Below are 17,009 nucleotides of genomic sequence, written 5' to 3'. Positions count from 1 at the left end.
AGCAGGAATATAACTTGTGTTAGGTCTCTGCTGGAAATACTCTCGAGTGGGATGGTGTCATCTGAGTCCCAGTATGTTTGAAAGTCAATTTTAGACGTGCAGTAGTAATTCATAAGTAAGTCGGCTTAAAGGTTAAAATTAGGTGTCTTAACAAATTTGTGGTGGGGGAAGAAAGGAGTTTTTCCTAGATTCATACATTGAACCGAGTCTGTTGCAAATCAAGGGGAGTTAAGTCATTGGTGTCCCTACTACTGAGCACAGTCATGTTTCTGTCACTTGGTTGTTACTTTGAGATCTATGGGAATGAAGTTAATTTTCTAATTCTTTGCAAGTATAAGAAACTTCCAAAAAGAGTGGAAGGGAATAGTATTTCAGATTCAAAATCAATAGTCTTGTCATTTCTGTTGCCAGCTGCTGAAGGGAAAGCTCTTGCTATGTTCACCTCTTCAATTTGAAGGTGTTTTTCTGGTTATTAACTGTGCAGTTTGGGGACTTGTGTGTGTGTCCTGTTTACACGCAGCAGTCAGTGTAGGCTGGTTGGTGGTCTGAGAGGTGACTCTAGGAGTTGAACTACCTACGCCTAATAAATTAGAAAGTTATCTCCAAAGTTGTGTTCTGCGTACATGGATTGCTGTAGCTGTTCAGTTAATTGATATATATTAGTCCTATAGACTATAGGACTATAGTATCAGTAGAGATAGTCACTGCACAACAGCAAAGAGGGAAAAAAAAAAGTTTTCTTACAGTGCTAGTTCTTGAACGTCAGAGACCTCGTGTAAGTCATTGCACAGGTTCCAACAGTGGTGTAAAAACCAGAGGTATTACAAGGCAATCACTTGTTTTTACTCTGGGGCTTGAAGTCATTCATTATATTCTGCTTTAAAATTAGTTGCTTTTTCAATATCTAATGGAATATGTGATGAACTAATTCAGGAAATGTATTCTCTTATGTTTTCTCTGCTAGAAGAGACTTTACTCACTTAAGGTTGCTCCTAAAGTTGCAACCTCAGCAACTGCAGAAAGAGTGAAATTATCTCCAGAGTCTGAGGATCTTGAGGTCAGTATGAATACTGGTATTTTTTTCTCTCTCCTTTTTATTTATCTTTTAAAAATCAGTCAAAGCAGAACTCTGAGAGTACTTCCAGTGGATCACTTAACTATTTTTTTTTCTTTTTAATGCAGATTACAAAACTACCAAATGGCTTAGTTATTGCGTCTCTGGAAAACTTTTCTCCGGCTTCAAGAATTGGTGTGTTTATTAAAGCAGGCAGCCGATATGAAACCGCTAGTAACTTGGGAACTGCTCACTTGCTTCGTCTTGCATCTAATTTGGTAGGTGTTTATTTTCTTTGTTATTATGTTGGCAGTAGATGAAACGGTGGAATGCTTATGATCGCAAAGAACAGCAATATGGTAAAAATTAACGTAAGAGATCTTATGAAGTGGAAAACAATATACAGTGTTCAATTCTTCATTACCTGGTTCAAGTGCAGAAGAAATGACATTACTTCCTGGAAGACAGGCGGTGATACTTATGCTCTCCAGTGGTGTCTTAAACTATATGTATATATAATACATATATGAAGCTATGCACATAACTCATTTTATTTAAGCTGCAATAAAAGTTAATTTGGGTGGCTGATACAAACTCAATTTTCTCTGTGTGTGTAATATTTCTGAATAGTTTTTCTTACTACTGCCATCAAGACATTTTAAGCTTGTTTTCTGTTCTCCTTTTCTGGCTAGCTTCAGTTATACAAGATGCTGTGGAGGCAGGTTCAAAAAAGAATCAGATGAGTTTGTTGACAGCAGGTCGTTAAACAGTTGCTAGTAGGAGGACTCCTGTAGGTATTGCAGGAATACCATTGAATGGGTTGTGGGATGTTCCATTTAAAGAGCCTTGTCTGTTGCCGCTGTCAGGTACAGAATGTTGAGCTAGATGTCCTGCGGGCTTGACCCACTGTGGCCATTCTGCATTGCTGTCTGGCTGCAGATGTAAAACACGACCTCTCTCGCACACCAGCCAGGCTGGGAAGATTCGAGCTACGCAAGGCCACTGACGTGCCTTTGACTGCTGTTGCATGGGCTCAATCCCCATCAGTTTTGGGCAGAAAAACCCCCAACACCCCAGCTGCTTATTACCTGCTTCCCAACTGCTGCCTGATGTTACTTTCCCAAGAGAACTGTCAGCTAATAGTATGTGTAGGCATTCTTTGTCCTGGTTTTGTCAAGCTTATCTGATTCAAAGAATCCTATTACATGTTCAAGCAAATGTGGATCATTCTAGAATGGGGCTGGTGAGCAAATATGTGAGCAATTATGGTGCAAAATCAGAGAGGATGATAGAAATGATTGGGAGTAGGGATGCAGTAAGCTGGCTCAACTTTTCAGAATGACTTCTGTATAAATGAATAAACAGATACTGTTTCAACTGTGCCTGAGCACTGAACAACCTCAGGCAAATCTGCTCTTAAAATAGCTAGCATTTTAACTTGCACTTTCTCTTTTTTTTTTTTTTTTTAATAGACTACTAAAGGAGCGTCGTCTTTCCGGATTACTCGTGGCATTGAAGCTGTTGGGGGTAGCCTAAGGTTTGTAACCACATACAAATATAATCTGTCTTGGTAAGATGCAAATAAGCTGTATGACACTTAAAACAATAAGCATAACAATATGTAAGCAGCTAAGCTCAGTGTGGTGATCGTACATGAATAGTGAACAATGACAAAGAATGTCTTTTGTACTTCTGTTAAGGTTCAAGAGTGCACGCATGATTGGTATTTTGAAAACACCTTTCAGTTACCAAAATACAAATGTTGTATACCTGGAAGAAATATAATTTGTCCAGAAAGCTTAATGTTCTTTCTGCCTTTTCAGGCTTCGAGATTAAACTTCTTGAAATCAGTATTTATTTATTTTTTTCTCCATCCTTTGTGAATAGATACCACTCATCACACTGCAATTCTGGGAACAATTCAGACAGTAGTTGGCTTTCTCAATTTGAGAGTTTAAAGCCTAGAAAACAAGCCTAAGAGAAATAAAAGAGAGATCTTGTTTACCTGCTTTCTTGCAATGTACCTTCAAATCATTCAATAAGATTGTTTTATATAGAATTTGGTTAAAAGCAGTGTTTTATGTAACTCAATACTCAACCTTTTTTTGTTTTTGTTAATCGCAAATATGTTGAAGCAAATGGAAAAGACCAACTATGTTTTCTGCCCAAAGAGAATAATTTCTAAAATGCCTTGTTTAATACATATACACATTTTTATTCAAGTTTTGCTATTCAGCCTTATTTGTTGGTTTACCTTGAATTATCATGGTATCTTAAATTCTGAGGGTCACAAGACACTTGTTATTACTTGAATACTTAAGAGTTTTAGTTATGTCTGTTTCTGCTGTGTGTGTGTTATCATTCCTTTAAACAGTCATCTGAAGCAGATTTAGGGTTAGGTAGATATTCTAGTCAGTATCTTGCTGATGAATTCAGTCAATGAGGAATATGCGTGAAAATCCAATTCCATGTTCTCTGCTGAAATGGGTTCTTTATTTTTTCTCATTTAGCGTATACTCAACAAGAGAGAAAATGACTTACTCCGTTGAATGCCTGCGTAACTATGTGTAGGTATCTAGGTGCACTGTAAACTGAATTATTGCATTCTAACTAACTACTCTGTGGTAAAGTAGAGACCTATCATTTTACAAGGTAGGAGTAATACCTATTTTTATGTCTTTGTAATAAATCAATAAATTATTGTATTAATATTCAGCTTACAGCATACAAATGCTGTGGAACTGAAGTTGAATTCTTATACTTTGTACAGCAGTGTTATGTATCACTCGAGCCAGAGTAGTTATTTTTGTTGTTAATGTGTTGCTTACAGATTAGTTTGAATTGCTTTCAGCTTCAAAAGAAATACATGCTACTTCTATTGTCTTTAATACCTTTGTAACTTTTTTATCTAGTGATACAGTAATGGAGTACCTTCTTAATGTCACCACAGCACCAGAGTTCAGACCATGGGAAGTAACTGAACTTCAGCCACGATTAAAAGTTGACAAAGCAATCGCATTCCAGAATCCTCAAGTTGGTAAGCGTATTTTCTGATTTACTGCATTTGCCTCATGGGAGTTTCTTAAAAACTAAAAACTTCCCGTTTCACTTTTGCTCTGTCACATGTCCATTTCATTTTTCAGTGTTTCCCCATAGATAGGTATGGTCTTTCTGTTGATACGGAACATTTTTTATAAATCCACACGTTTTTCCAGCCTGTGCATAACAATGTTTAGCAAATAACATGCTGAAGACAGCTATACTGTTCTTGACAGCTTCCATTTTACCTGTTTTGGGTTTTTTTGAAGTACAACCAAAGAATGTGCAATTCATGATTGGTTTTGGCAATATATTTGCAGCAGCTCGTGTTCTGAAAACAATTTTTAGGTATTACTCATCGATGTGGAAACAGTGTTCTACAAAAGACCTTGAATTTGTATGGTTGTTTTGGTATAAAAAAATATATTTTTCATAACACTGAAAATGGGTTCCAGTTTCAGGTTTATAAATTTATCTTTGTGGATTTAAAAAAAAACAAAAAAAACCCAACAAAAACCAAACACAAAGCCTCAGCCAAACCAATCTTATTCCAATATATCTCGTGTTACTTAACTCTAGTCATCCAAGTTCACCCAGGTAGTTCTGCACAATAAACATCATTTGTACTACTTTGTGAAGCATGATCACTTTCATTTCAGTGAAGATTATGATGATACTGAAACTAATTAACGGGATGTTAGTGTTGTTGTTTTCTACCACTCTCCCTCCCCCCACCCCCAGTGATTGTATTTATAGCATGCTGTTGGGGCCAAAACATGTGGAGCGTATGCAAGTTATTAGATTATTTTTTTTAATGAGTTACAAAAGAATAGAAGCCCTCAGACCAGATTCTGTTGCCCAAGGATTTGTATGAAACTTCCATGTGTATTGGATGATTCCAGACTTGCTTTTGCAGATCTTGTAGTCCTTAAAGTGGACCACAGCTCTGTTTCACTGGGGTGACATTTATTTTCATTCATAATCTTCATTAAAAGTGTCTCTTATGTTAGCTATTATTGCTGAAACTTTGTTCCTCTTAGGAGTGCTGGAAAATTTGCATGCTGCAGCTTACAAGAATGCTCTGGCAAACCCCTTATATTGTCCAGATTACACAATTGGAAAAATTACTTCTGAGCAGGTAGGTTTATTTGTGTTGTGTTATAAATCTGTTTCAGTTTCTTTATCAAGGATAGATGAGAGAGAAAATGAATTTAGTAAATATACAGTCAGTATTTACTATCATATTAGTCTCATGTTAAAATAGTTTTATTTCCATGCAGCTTTTACTATTAGGTACAGAACTAACGTTCACATTTAGAGAGGTTGATGTCAGTGGCTTTTTGTTGATAGGAAGGCTGTCAACGAAATGCAAGTTTTCTTGTGTAAAAGGGTTTTATAGTTGTCACTGGAGAACGTGTAAAATGCTATTCTATAGACAGTTTCTTTTGGAAGCATTGGAGTTTGCTGCATTAAGAATTATAAGGCTGAACAGTGGATGTCAGAAACACACTTGCCATTTTTGTTCTTTGTACAAAGTACCCTAAAATGTGAATTTACTGTTGCAGCTTCACCATTTTGTACAGAACAATTTCACAAGTGCGAGAATGGCTCTTGTAGGAATAGGTATGTATGTTCTTTAATGGACACTGCAACTCATAAGGGAAAAATACTGTAGAAATTTGAGTTCTCTGTAGAAGTAAAATGTTACGGTACACTTAAAACACTTTTATGTAATTGATGCAGCTTTTCAATGCCATTACGTTACTTGGAGTAAAGTATTGTATTGCAGGTGTAAAGCACTCTGACTTAAAGCAAGTTGCAGAGCACTTTCTAAATATCCGAAGCGGAGCTGGTATTTCTAGTGCAAAGGCTGTCTATCGAGGGGGTAAGTATGTTTCTTGTATCTGTTCTGAGTTACTGATTTTCTGTTTATTATAAATGTGGCATTATTCAAAGTTGCAACTGAAAACTATACAGTTGTACTAAATGCTGTACCTGGAAAGTGACAGTTCGGAGGCATCTCCCATCTAAATAAGCAGCGAATTACTCCACACCATGGAAAGTTCTTGGATAAAACTGAACCCATATCTCTAAAAAAGCTTTACCTGCAAGATCTTTTATTCTGTGAAGTGAAAAACAAGCTGGCTATGGTTTCTCTCGGCATTTTTGGGAAGATTCCCTTAAGAATAGATTAAGGGCTGTCTAGAAGTGGTGGCAAGCTTTATTTTTAGGGAAGATCTGTCAGAATGCCGTAAGTCTTTCATGAAAGACAAAGCAATGCTTAGCTCTTTCAGAGCAGTATGTTGCACGAATACCAATAACTATTCTTTAGTTGGAGTATCGGATCACTCTGTAAGCAGATGGGGAGGAAAAAGTTTCCAATGTTTAATATTTGACTAGAATAACTTTTATAAAACAGGATAAATATTACTGTGAACTGAAAGTACACTACTTTTCTGGATATTTGTTACCTGGAGACTCACTGAGTTTTATTGTCTCATACTGTGTATGGTTTAGGGTCAGGTTCAAATAAGGCATAGTAAGGTACTTGGTTTTGTGATTGCAAGAACATTTTTGAATGGAAAGGACTTTTTTAAAATTACTTAGCCTACTAACAGCTTCTTGCTGTCTTCCTGAGGGGACGTGCAGTAACATCACACCCCGGCTTCTCTCTCATGAAGCTAACTCCTGGCTAGAAATGTTTCCTTTCCATACCTCTGAAAGTACAGTAGTTTCTAACTGAACACTGCATTACCTTCTATTCTGTTGTTGTATTTTTAGGAGAAGTCAGAGAGCAGAATGGCGATAGCCTCGTCCATGCTGCTATTGTAACAGAAGGAGCTGCCATTGGAAGTGCAGAAGCAGATGCGTTCAGTGTTCTTCAGCATGTTTTAGGTGCTGGACCCCTTATCAAGAGGGGAAGCAATGTTACCAGCAAATTGTCCCAGGGTATTGCTAAAGCAACTACCCAGCCATTTGACGTAAGTTCAAAGGGTTGCTGTACTCTAGTATTTTAAGTAAAATGCATAACATCCTTTCAGAGGCTTACTACCTACAGCTAGAATCTTAATTAATCATTCTTGCACAAGTCACAATATTTCAGAAAAAGCCTTCCAATTTGATCTTTCCTCTGCACAGAGGAAGTTTAGCTTCTTGAATTACGGTATTTTAGATCCTAATAGTTTTCCTATGCTTGATGCTTGGTTGTTCTGCTACTTGAAACAGTTGATGATGATGGTGTTTGTTTTGCAGGCTTCTGCATTTAATGTTAATTACTCTGATTCTGGGCTCTTCGGGATTTATACCATATCCCAGGCTCCAAATGCTGGGGAGGTGAGTTGCTGATTGGAATTTAAGTATTAACAGCATAACCCTCAAACTAGTGTTTTGATTTGAGACGATGACTGATTCACCTAAAAAAAGTTAATTTATCTGATTTCTTGTATAAGAATGCTGCATGTTCAGTTATGACTTAGCTCTGTAATCTGGGAAGGAGGTTTGCTTTCTAGGAAATACAAATACCTAATAGGAACTAGAGCTGGTAAAATACCTTGAATTGCTGCCTGTAATTGCTGATTTACATGTGTAAGCCTAAGCATATCATGAGGAATGTGCTGGCTCTTGAAGCTTGCAGAACTGAATACTGTCACGCAGAACTGAATACTGTCACGCAGAACTGAATACTGTCACGAAGAATGGTAAGACCATGCAAATTAATGCGGTGTTGCAATTTAAATCCACATTGGGTTTTGTGTCTCAGTTGGGCATTTATTACAGTGTTTTTAGTTTTGTTATAAAGCTGTTCAGAATTGAGTTCAAGCAGACAATCCTAACACTGTCAACTGCTCTCCCTGAAGTTTTTAAGATGTCAAATAATAGAAATAACACATCGAAATTTAACGTGGGAAGAAGCTTTAAATGATTTCATTTTCCTCAGGTCATTAAAGCTGCTTTGAACCAGATAAAGGCAGTTGCTCAGGGCAGCGTCACCGATGACGATGTCAGAAAGGCCAAGTAAGTATGTTAAGAACTGTTGTGTGTTGTAAAGAGAAATTTCTTAACATGTAGCCACTTGTGAAACACTTAGACTATTCTGTACAGCAAAGCTTATCGCTGTCCTGTAATTATTTTCATGAGGAACTGCTTGCTTTCCTGCATTAAAATTGAAGCACTTAAACACTCTTTTATTCAAAGCTATACTGATTCTCTGCTAGTGGTATTTTGTAACAGAAACTTGTTAGACAAGTGTTAGTGTTTTCTGAAAACTGTTTTAATGTAAGAAATTAGCAAGTATCAGCAGACACTGTCGTTTTAATCGTACTCTGTGGTATTAAGATGTATTTAAATTAGAATCCTAAATTGCATTATTTAGGTAATTCCCTTTACAGTTGCACTGCAGCAATTCCCAAAACAATTATATTAAGCAATTTTCTGCATCTTCAAAGAATAGTAGTAATGAAGGTCTGCAAGTGTAAAGCACTGAATTAGTGATATTACATCCAAGTGCTTGAAATATATGCCCCTAGGAATATTTGAGATGGGGAAAAATTACTATTAGAGATGCAGTAATACCAACAAAGTTTTAGGATTTGTAATTTATAAAGGGTTGCGCACATTAGTTGGTGCTTGGTCTCCAAGCAGTGTTAAGCTGCACTGAGCCTCTGAAACTTTAGTTGTGCAATACAGCAATATAGTACAAACACTCAAGTAGCAAAATTGAAATACTGTCTGTTGCATACATAAAATACTTACAAGACTCCATGTAAAGCTTGATGACACAAAACATGATAACCTAGACACGATTGGCTGCACCTTAGTCACTAGTAGCTAAATGGTGAATTCTGGACCTTTATATTTGCATTACTAGTTTTGTGCGTTGTGAGTTTGTTTTGTTTTGTGGTGTTTGGGTGTTTTTTTTGTAACAAAGCTGCCCAGCATTAGGGTATTACACACAGTGCTGTGGTGCTTCTTTTTTTTTTTTTTCTTTTTTTTTTTTTTGAGTTTCCCATCTGGAATGGCTTCTCATGTTTTCTATATTGCCCTTTTTCCTTTAGTGACCAAAAAAAAATCCAATACCAAAATCACAGTCAGTGATATTTGCAGAGTCTTGCAATTCAGTCAAAAATACCAAGCTACTTAATCATATTCTATTGTAATAAACCATTTTCTACCGTTTTGACTTTTAAAAAATAATAGAAGGACTAGCTTATAAAAATAAGACTTTCACATGTAGCAGTGAGACTGTGTGAAACACAAGAAAGCATAAACTTGCTGTCTTTTAACAGAACATGGAACTATTGCATAAGGAGCTTAACCATTTACATTCATGGCTGCTTTGTCGCTTACAACAAAATTGCTGTGCATGTGTCTGTTTTTGATGAGAAACTGGAATAAATCTTAAACCTAATTTTTAAACTTGATAGATTAGTTTGTCTAATTCCTAGGGTGCCTGCATTAGTTACTTCAAACAGGAAAAAAAAAATTCTGAGCTAGAGATCTGATGGTATAGGGTGGCTTATCATTCCAAGGCAGTAGGTGTTCAAGTACCCTGTCATTTGTCATGCTTGGCCTATTTGTGGTGCCTCTTTTCTAACTACAGATCCCTTCCATACTTGAAAAGGAAAACATTTCAAAATGAAGAGGAATCTTGAAAACTTAAAAAGCACCAAAAACTCATTGCACTTATGGGGGTGGTGGGGAAGGTAATAACAGAACTTATGTGCTCACTCATCCTTAATGCTTTGTTTGATGGCAGAAATCAGCTGAAAGCCACCTATTTGATGTCAGTGGAGACTGCAGAAGGGTTACTGAATGAAATTGGCTCCGAGTCATTGGTTTCTGGCACACATACATCACCATCTGTTGTTGCTCAAAAAATCGACTCTGTAGCCACTGCTGATGTTGTGAATGTAAGTATGTGTCTGCATCTACAGGTGTTCCTTAATCACTGTGTAAGTTGGGGTGGATTTTTTTTTTATACAAAACTGGTGCTCATTTGTGTGTGTTTGTAAACACACACATATACTATCTTCAAAAAAAGCAACTCATTTACAAATCCCAGCTGTCTATCTTTTGATGTTTTTACTGTTTTTAATCCTTTACACAGTAAAACTAGTATAGCTGGGAGGATGTGAAATTCTCACCTACTTCACTTAAATTTACCAAAACTGCCAACTATGGTATTCATGGAAAACTTGATCTTAGTTCCAGTGCAGGCACTTTTGTGTCAAGGCTTTTAGGATTCTTGAGTCTAGAATATTTAGTATGCTTCATGATAAATTGACATAACTGCATTGCTATTCTAAATTATCTTGTTATTTATACTTGAAGCAAGCTTCATACAGAAACCCATCAGAAAGATAAATTCTAAGATAGAAAACTTGTTTTTTCACAGCCACCAGTGATTTGTGTTGCAGTAGCAATTAGTAATAGATTTAGTAGTAAGGAGAGATCCACTGTATCTTGTGGTATAATGATTATTCTAGGAATAACCATTTTCAAAGAGTTCATGCCTCTTATCCAACTGTCATTCTGCCACTCCTGTTTAGATTATAAAGTAACGAGGTGCTGGATTAGAAGCAAGTAAGTTTAGACAGCAAAAGGAAAATTATTTACTTGATTATGTACTGTAGTAGTGTTACGATTTGTTTGTTTGAATAACTTGAAGCTGAGGCTATGAGCAGCAAGATAAACTCTGTTGTAGCGAGTATTTCCTTATATCCATCTTTCTGATTTATTTTCAGGCTGCAAAGAAGTTTGTCAACGGGAAGAAATCAATGGCAGCTAGTGGGGATTTGGGGAATACTCCTTTTCTTGATGAGTTGTAAAAACAAAACTGGGATGCATATTCAAGATGGACCTGAGCTCTAAGTCACCTATGTTCTAAATAAATTACCAGGAACTTGTTATTTATGAATTCAGTTCTTTCAGAAAATTAATCTGGAGTAATTGTGGGCTTGCACTGATCAAATAAAGTGCTGAGTTCATACATTTTGTGTTTAGTTTTTTCCACTGAAAATGGTATTTAATACTGTTAAGTCTGGCTCTGTACACTGAAGGTAAAACTACAGTGAGAAAATAAGGTGACTTTTAGTTGAAGTAAAACATAGATACATCAAAAATTATCACTGTGGTGCAGACAAATACTGTTGCCACTAGTTGTCCATGTATTCATGTATGTTTAGGAAAAGTTCTTGATAAACTGTTTGTGCCATCCTTATATCAAGTAAATGAAGAAACTTACCTTCCAACAAAGATGGATATGTTAGACCTTAGAGCTTGCAACTGCTACTTGTTTGGGACTAGCAGAGGCACTGTTTCTGAATGTCTTCTCCACAAGTAGCATTGACACACATCTTTGAGGGGAGGGAGGGCATTGCTAAAACAGCTGTATATAGCTAACATATCATTTCAGATATCTTGGGACACTTAGATTTTTTTGGAAGTCTAGGCTTGTATTAAAAGAAAACATAAATACAATTTTGGAAATCTAGATTTTGAAGAAGTCAAGTTTTGATCTGTTCTGAAACAAAGGTAAATTCTTCCAGATAGGATGTATCTGATGCGGAAGGGCAGGAGGAAGAGAAACTGGTCTCATTGTTTTCCATAGCCCAGTATGAAGGAGGTCTAACACCACTAGCATCAAACTTAGGATTGCACAATGCATCAACATCATTGTGACATACAGCATCACAACCATTGTCTGTGCCTACTCTGAGTGTCTGGCCTGTATCAGATACTGATGGTAACTTCTGTCTGAACTCACAATAGTATGACTGGGAAGATTTATACTGAAAAGTTTCCAAGTCTACATCACCATTGCTGCTGGACCTGGTGGTGTCCTCATCCTCAGTATCTTCACTTGAGCTGAAAACACATAGCATGGTGTTACTTCAACATGCAGTAATTCCCATAGCCATTTAGTTAACTAATCAGAGAGTCTTAAGTTTTTTGCAGATACTCGTTCTAAAGACAAGTTCATTAGTTCTGAAGCTTCTCTAATATCAAACTAATGCTATTATCCATAGTCCTTTTCACAACACTAAGGAAAGCTGCAGTTTGCTTAGTTACTTTGGGATTTGTTTTTTAATGAATGTGCTAAACTACAGATTGCCCATTCAGTGCTACCTTCCATTTCTGTGGGGATTTTTAGGCAACATGAAGGTACAACGTTGAATACTCTGATCAGGGCCACTATTTGGGACCAGACTCCAGCAAGGCTGAGTTGAGGTTACACAGCTGCACTCCAAACAGTTCTGCTGGCACGTTTCCACTGCATCCCTGTACCTTTTCACAGCTGGAATACTCTACATATCTGCTGCCCACCCTGCTGTTCGTCCATTGGTACGGAGCCAAGCGGACCCCTTCCTCCACAGTGGCTAAGTTTACCTAGGTGGATGCTGGAGAATCTGTGTAACAGCCATGTCACCAAGTGTTTGTCTGGGCCCCTGGAGGATTCCAGGATTTGACTCTTCTGTGACTGGTGCCTGTCCCTCTGCTCTGAGAACAACCGACACGTGGGCACACTGCCACACAATGTCAAGCGAGGCTGGGGGAGAAGCAGGAGATGCTTGCAAGAGCTGGTGCACAATCTAACTGAAGAGTTCCAGCAGAAAGCAGTGGTGATGTTCTATTTGTTTGTTTGTTTGAAGGGATAAGTCTACAAATAATGTTCTTTTTACCTGCTGCCAGTGGAAAGCACTGAGCTGCAGTTTTGCAAAAAGCAGTACTGCATCCAAGAACAACAGAGCACGGAAGCCCCAGGACCTATATATGCCATGGGGTATAACAAGATAGGCTTTGAGGGGTTGGAGGGAGTTGCAATTACTGGGTAAACCTGTAATTTTGGAGACTGCAAAAGGCAAGCAGAACCCATCTGCAGCAGACTACAGCTCTATCAGCAGCCTGGCAGAAACAGTTGCACAGAGGAGCAGTATCAGTAAACATTATGTACTGAACAGCAACAGAACAGCATAGGGGATTTAAACAAACAGTGCAGCTGTCTGCTGCCATATTAGAGAGCAAGGAGCCTCTCTCCATCTGCTCTATTTTCTTCTTAACCCTTTTGGGTTAAAAATGCCTGTAGCAAAAACTGACAGACTTTAAAACTGTTTATCTGAACTACTGACTACCATTTTTTCAATCACTTTTTCCACTAACTGCTCCTTCTACTCTATCATCATCACACCCTCTCTCCACTCTAGCTTATCACAAGATACTGGTGCTACTGGGGTGCAGACAAGAAGTTCCGGAACAAGTACCAGGATAAAAGCAACAGAAAACATTTTACCAACAGTTTTATGTAAATTCTCAGCCTCAAAGAGAAAGGTAAATCACCCAAATTACATGTTTCAAAACGCATAGACACAAATGTACTCATGCTTTAAAACATCTTCAAGACACTCTTGGCTTTTAATAGATTCTTTCAGAATTCTGTTTTTTCTGCCCATACTGTGCTGATAACACTGTTGTAGCAAGTCAAAGCCATCTCTGAACTGCAGACATAGACAATTTTGCTCCTCTGCTCCAGCATCTAGAGTCTGAATCACCCAGCTTTTCAGTTCACCCATCAGCTCTGTGATTGATATCATTCAATTTACGTGGAGATAACCTTTTGCACTATGAAGGTATTTTGAGGAAACACAGGTACTAACAGCCCTGTTTCTTCTTGCTGGCATGGAGAATAAGGCATGCATACGTACATATAAGTTTGGTGAGTCTAACTGTAGGATTTTAAGACATCAGTGCCTCCCACTACCTCTGTTAATGTCTACCTCCCCAAGTCAGCAGTATGGCACCAGCTCTTTCAAGATATAAGCAGTAATAAAACTGTTCTTTTAGGTTCCAGTTTGAAATTGTACAGATAATACTCAGCTTACTTAACTGACAAAATAAGTCCATAAAGATAAAACCTAATTCACTGCAAGAAAAACTCCTAAGCAGTGCATTTGTGCATCATAATTTTCTCAAGCCCCATGCTCTGTACATTGGTATTAGTGACAAAATAAGTGTGCTGCCTCTGGTATTATTAAGAGACGGAACTTCTAGAAAATACTATCTTTTCTGCAAAATTTTACAGCTTTGGTGTTAAATACAAAGTTTTTGTAAGTTCACCCTAAACATGAATTGAACAAATTTAGCTGTTTGCTTTTTTTGTGTGTGTGGGATGTGCTGAGTTAGATCCAGGTGCTCCATGAAGCATGCTCAAATCACCTCTTTGGGCTCCAAAAAGTAGGATCAGCTACAAAGGGACAATGTTTATTACCAGCCCTCAGCCCCCTTTAAACTGTTCAGTACTTGCTGGAGTAAATTAAACATGGCATGCCACAAATAATTTGACTCCTTGTTCATGTAGCCTTCATTGAAAATGCTTTTGGAGCTTGCCTTTTTCAAATTGTTGCAAATAGAACTATTTCGTTTCAGTGATTCATATTCTGTAATTTTTACCTTATGGATGTAAAAAAAAAACCCAAACCAACCAAATCAGTATCATATATATGCTTTTGTATACTATTGGCATTTTATTTTAGGGAATAGATGAAAGTTATCATCTCCTAAGATAATAACAAATAAAAAAAGTACTCATTCAAATTCAAATCCATTTCTATTTTATGCTCAGGATTTCTCCACTGATTTTTACACTTGGATCAAAAGTGCAAAGCCTTGTCTAAAAAGAGGTTAAGAACTCCACTTGATAGGTTTTATAGCATCAAACAAGTAGATCTTTCTTCCTAGTGCTTGGAATTCTAATTCTCTCTGAAAGGTGTGAGAAGAAAGGACTGCCAAAACTATAAAGGCAGTGCTGGGAAAATTGTTCTAATTTAAAGATATGATTTTTCAATACACAGTCAGTAAATTTCTAAATTGACTTCATTACACTCAAGTCTTAGCTTCATAGATTTCTATGTTACAGACAATTTAATAAATGGTAATAACATAGCACACTATTGTCCCCAAACTGTAGTTCATGAGTCTAATGTAATTGGTCTAGGGACCCATACGAAGCAGACAAATTTACAGAGCTTTCAATTACAAGCTTAATATAGGAGTCTGATGTTCCACAAAAAACCTTAATAACTAGAAATAGTCTGTTGGTACTGATATGGTACGTTTCAGGCTTAAAGCATTTAGCAAATGAACACCTGCATAGATTGTTAGACCACAGAGATTAGTCCATTGCCACTTTGTAACTATTCTGTTTACTAAAGAGAGATAAAAAGCAAACAATGAAGCAAATTAATTTCAAGCCTTCAGGAAGTTTTGTGTTACTTGTAGAATGAAATTATTTGAACAACAATGCACTGAACAAAGACTGTTATTATTCAAGTTAGTTGCCATATAAAGGTAATAGTCAAACTATTTTTGGACAAACCTGCTGATGAACAGGAAATCTGTTTTTGCTAGAGAACAATATATAGACTTAAATCTTGGTCTGATTATGAAACAGTCACCCATATCAGCTATTTTAAGATCACAGGTATTTCATTACAAAGGAATGCTGGCACTGAGCTTTACACAGTTTGTGCTAGTTTCTTTTCTCTGTTATTTTAAATTGAGTTTCTTTTGATCTGTGTAAGTGTAAATAAATCAGAGACAGGCTCAGAGCATAAATGCAGAACAAGAATATTTTCAATGCTATTAAATTTGAATATCACTGTTTCTTTTTACCTAGTTTTAGCTTTCCATTGTTAGCTGCAGAGCTTTTCTCAACGAGGCTTGTTATCTGGAGATATGGCCCATTCTGTATGATTATGAGACCCAATCCTTGTTCACTCATCCTAATATTTGCCTTTAATGCTGCAATCAGTATGTGCTGAGACATTTTCCAGTGCTGGCAATTGCCCTTCCAAAAGTGAGAGGAAAATTTTACCAGTTGAAAGTGGGATATCATTCTTCAATAAAATGTTTAAGGAGACATTCAAGCAGGTGCTGTACCCATTTTTAATTGTCCATACAGTTAAGTCCCTCATTCTTAATTGTTGCTCTAGATAGGCATTGCCTGCTGAGTTGCTGCCAATCGCTATAATAACAATACCTATAAAAAGTGTAGTCCATAAACTAACTTTCTGCAAATAAATATACTGAAAGTAGTTTTTACTTAGTTTTTACCAAGAGAAAAAGCTATACTGCTGTTAAGTATTCATTACAAATGGTGATATATTCAGGGAAGGTAGAGAACAGGGTACTGAATAACATAACAGAGGATTTGGCAGCTGTTAAGGACTTAAAGAAAAAATTGAATTCTTATAAAAAATTGATTTTTCAAATCAATATTTATAGATGAGATTAATTTCTAAATTTCCAGCAGATTAGTTTCACACCCTACTGCTGACATGAGGGAAGGGAGTGTAGTTGCCATATTTAGCACCTAGAGAAATAAAATACTCATGAGCATCCGGTATCCTTTAAAATGCATAATACAAGTAATACAATATAAATGACATTATCCCAGTGTCTCCACCAAGAAATATAACAGGGTAATAAAGTAAATCCTCCAACTCTCAAGCCTGTTCTCCTCATCAAGAGCCTGGAAAAGTTAAGACTGTCACACGAGTACTTTAGACTCCTAAACCAAACTGTATTCTGTTAAAAATTATTTTTTTGTCTGTTTTAAGATGTAATCTCTAAATGTAACTTCTGACAGTATGGTAGGAATAATTTGTCTGCTTGAGACCATCTCGAACAGTCTGGAATCACTTAATGAAAATCCCCACCACTTTACCCCTCTTTAAAATATTAAATCATCTTAATCATCTTAAAATCTTAATCATCTTTCCAACGGCTTCAGTAAAGCTTTGGATCAGGCTCTAAATGACAACACAGAATGTCAACAGAAGATTTAAGATTGAAAGTATAGCAATGTGAATATTCGATTTGTCAGTTTGGCTGATGAAATGAAAAACAGGGAAGGAAGCAG

The 17,009-nt window shown here is 36.9% G+C and overlaps 1 protein-coding gene across 1 annotated transcript in view; it reads left to right on the top strand.

The window, feature by feature from the left end:
• LOC104287859 (cytochrome b-c1 complex subunit 2, mitochondrial) overlaps positions 1 to 11,083 on the top strand; it is a 12,726-nt gene extending 1,643 nt beyond the window's left edge. Inside the window, exons 2-14 of the mRNA XM_009886595.1 lie at positions 965 to 1,057; positions 1,183 to 1,332; positions 2,527 to 2,591; positions 3,565 to 3,621; positions 3,967 to 4,091; positions 5,134 to 5,231; positions 5,659 to 5,716; positions 5,883 to 5,978; positions 6,875 to 7,074; positions 7,346 to 7,426; positions 8,031 to 8,107; positions 9,849 to 10,002; positions 10,837 to 11,083. Of these exons, the coding sequence (XP_009884897.1) occupies positions 965 to 1,057; positions 1,183 to 1,332; positions 2,527 to 2,591; positions 3,565 to 3,621; positions 3,967 to 4,091; positions 5,134 to 5,231; positions 5,659 to 5,716; positions 5,883 to 5,978; positions 6,875 to 7,074; positions 7,346 to 7,426; positions 8,031 to 8,107; positions 9,849 to 10,002; positions 10,837 to 10,920 (1,338 nt within the window). The 3' untranslated portion in view covers positions 10,921 to 11,083. The remainder of the gene's footprint in view (positions 1 to 964; positions 1,058 to 1,182; positions 1,333 to 2,526; positions 2,592 to 3,564; positions 3,622 to 3,966; positions 4,092 to 5,133; positions 5,232 to 5,658; positions 5,717 to 5,882; positions 5,979 to 6,874; positions 7,075 to 7,345; positions 7,427 to 8,030; positions 8,108 to 9,848; positions 10,003 to 10,836) is intronic.
• Positions 11,084 to 17,009: the final 5,926 nt, after the last annotated feature.

This window comes from Charadrius vociferus, unplaced genomic scaffold (genome assembly GCF_000708025.1).
Source record: "Charadrius vociferus isolate BGI_N301 unplaced genomic scaffold, ASM70802v2 scaffold46, whole genome shotgun sequence".
In the NCBI taxonomy this organism is placed as follows: domain Eukaryota; kingdom Metazoa; phylum Chordata; class Aves; order Charadriiformes; family Charadriidae; genus Charadrius; species Charadrius vociferus.
This window is presented reverse-complemented; position numbering and strand designations above follow the sequence as displayed.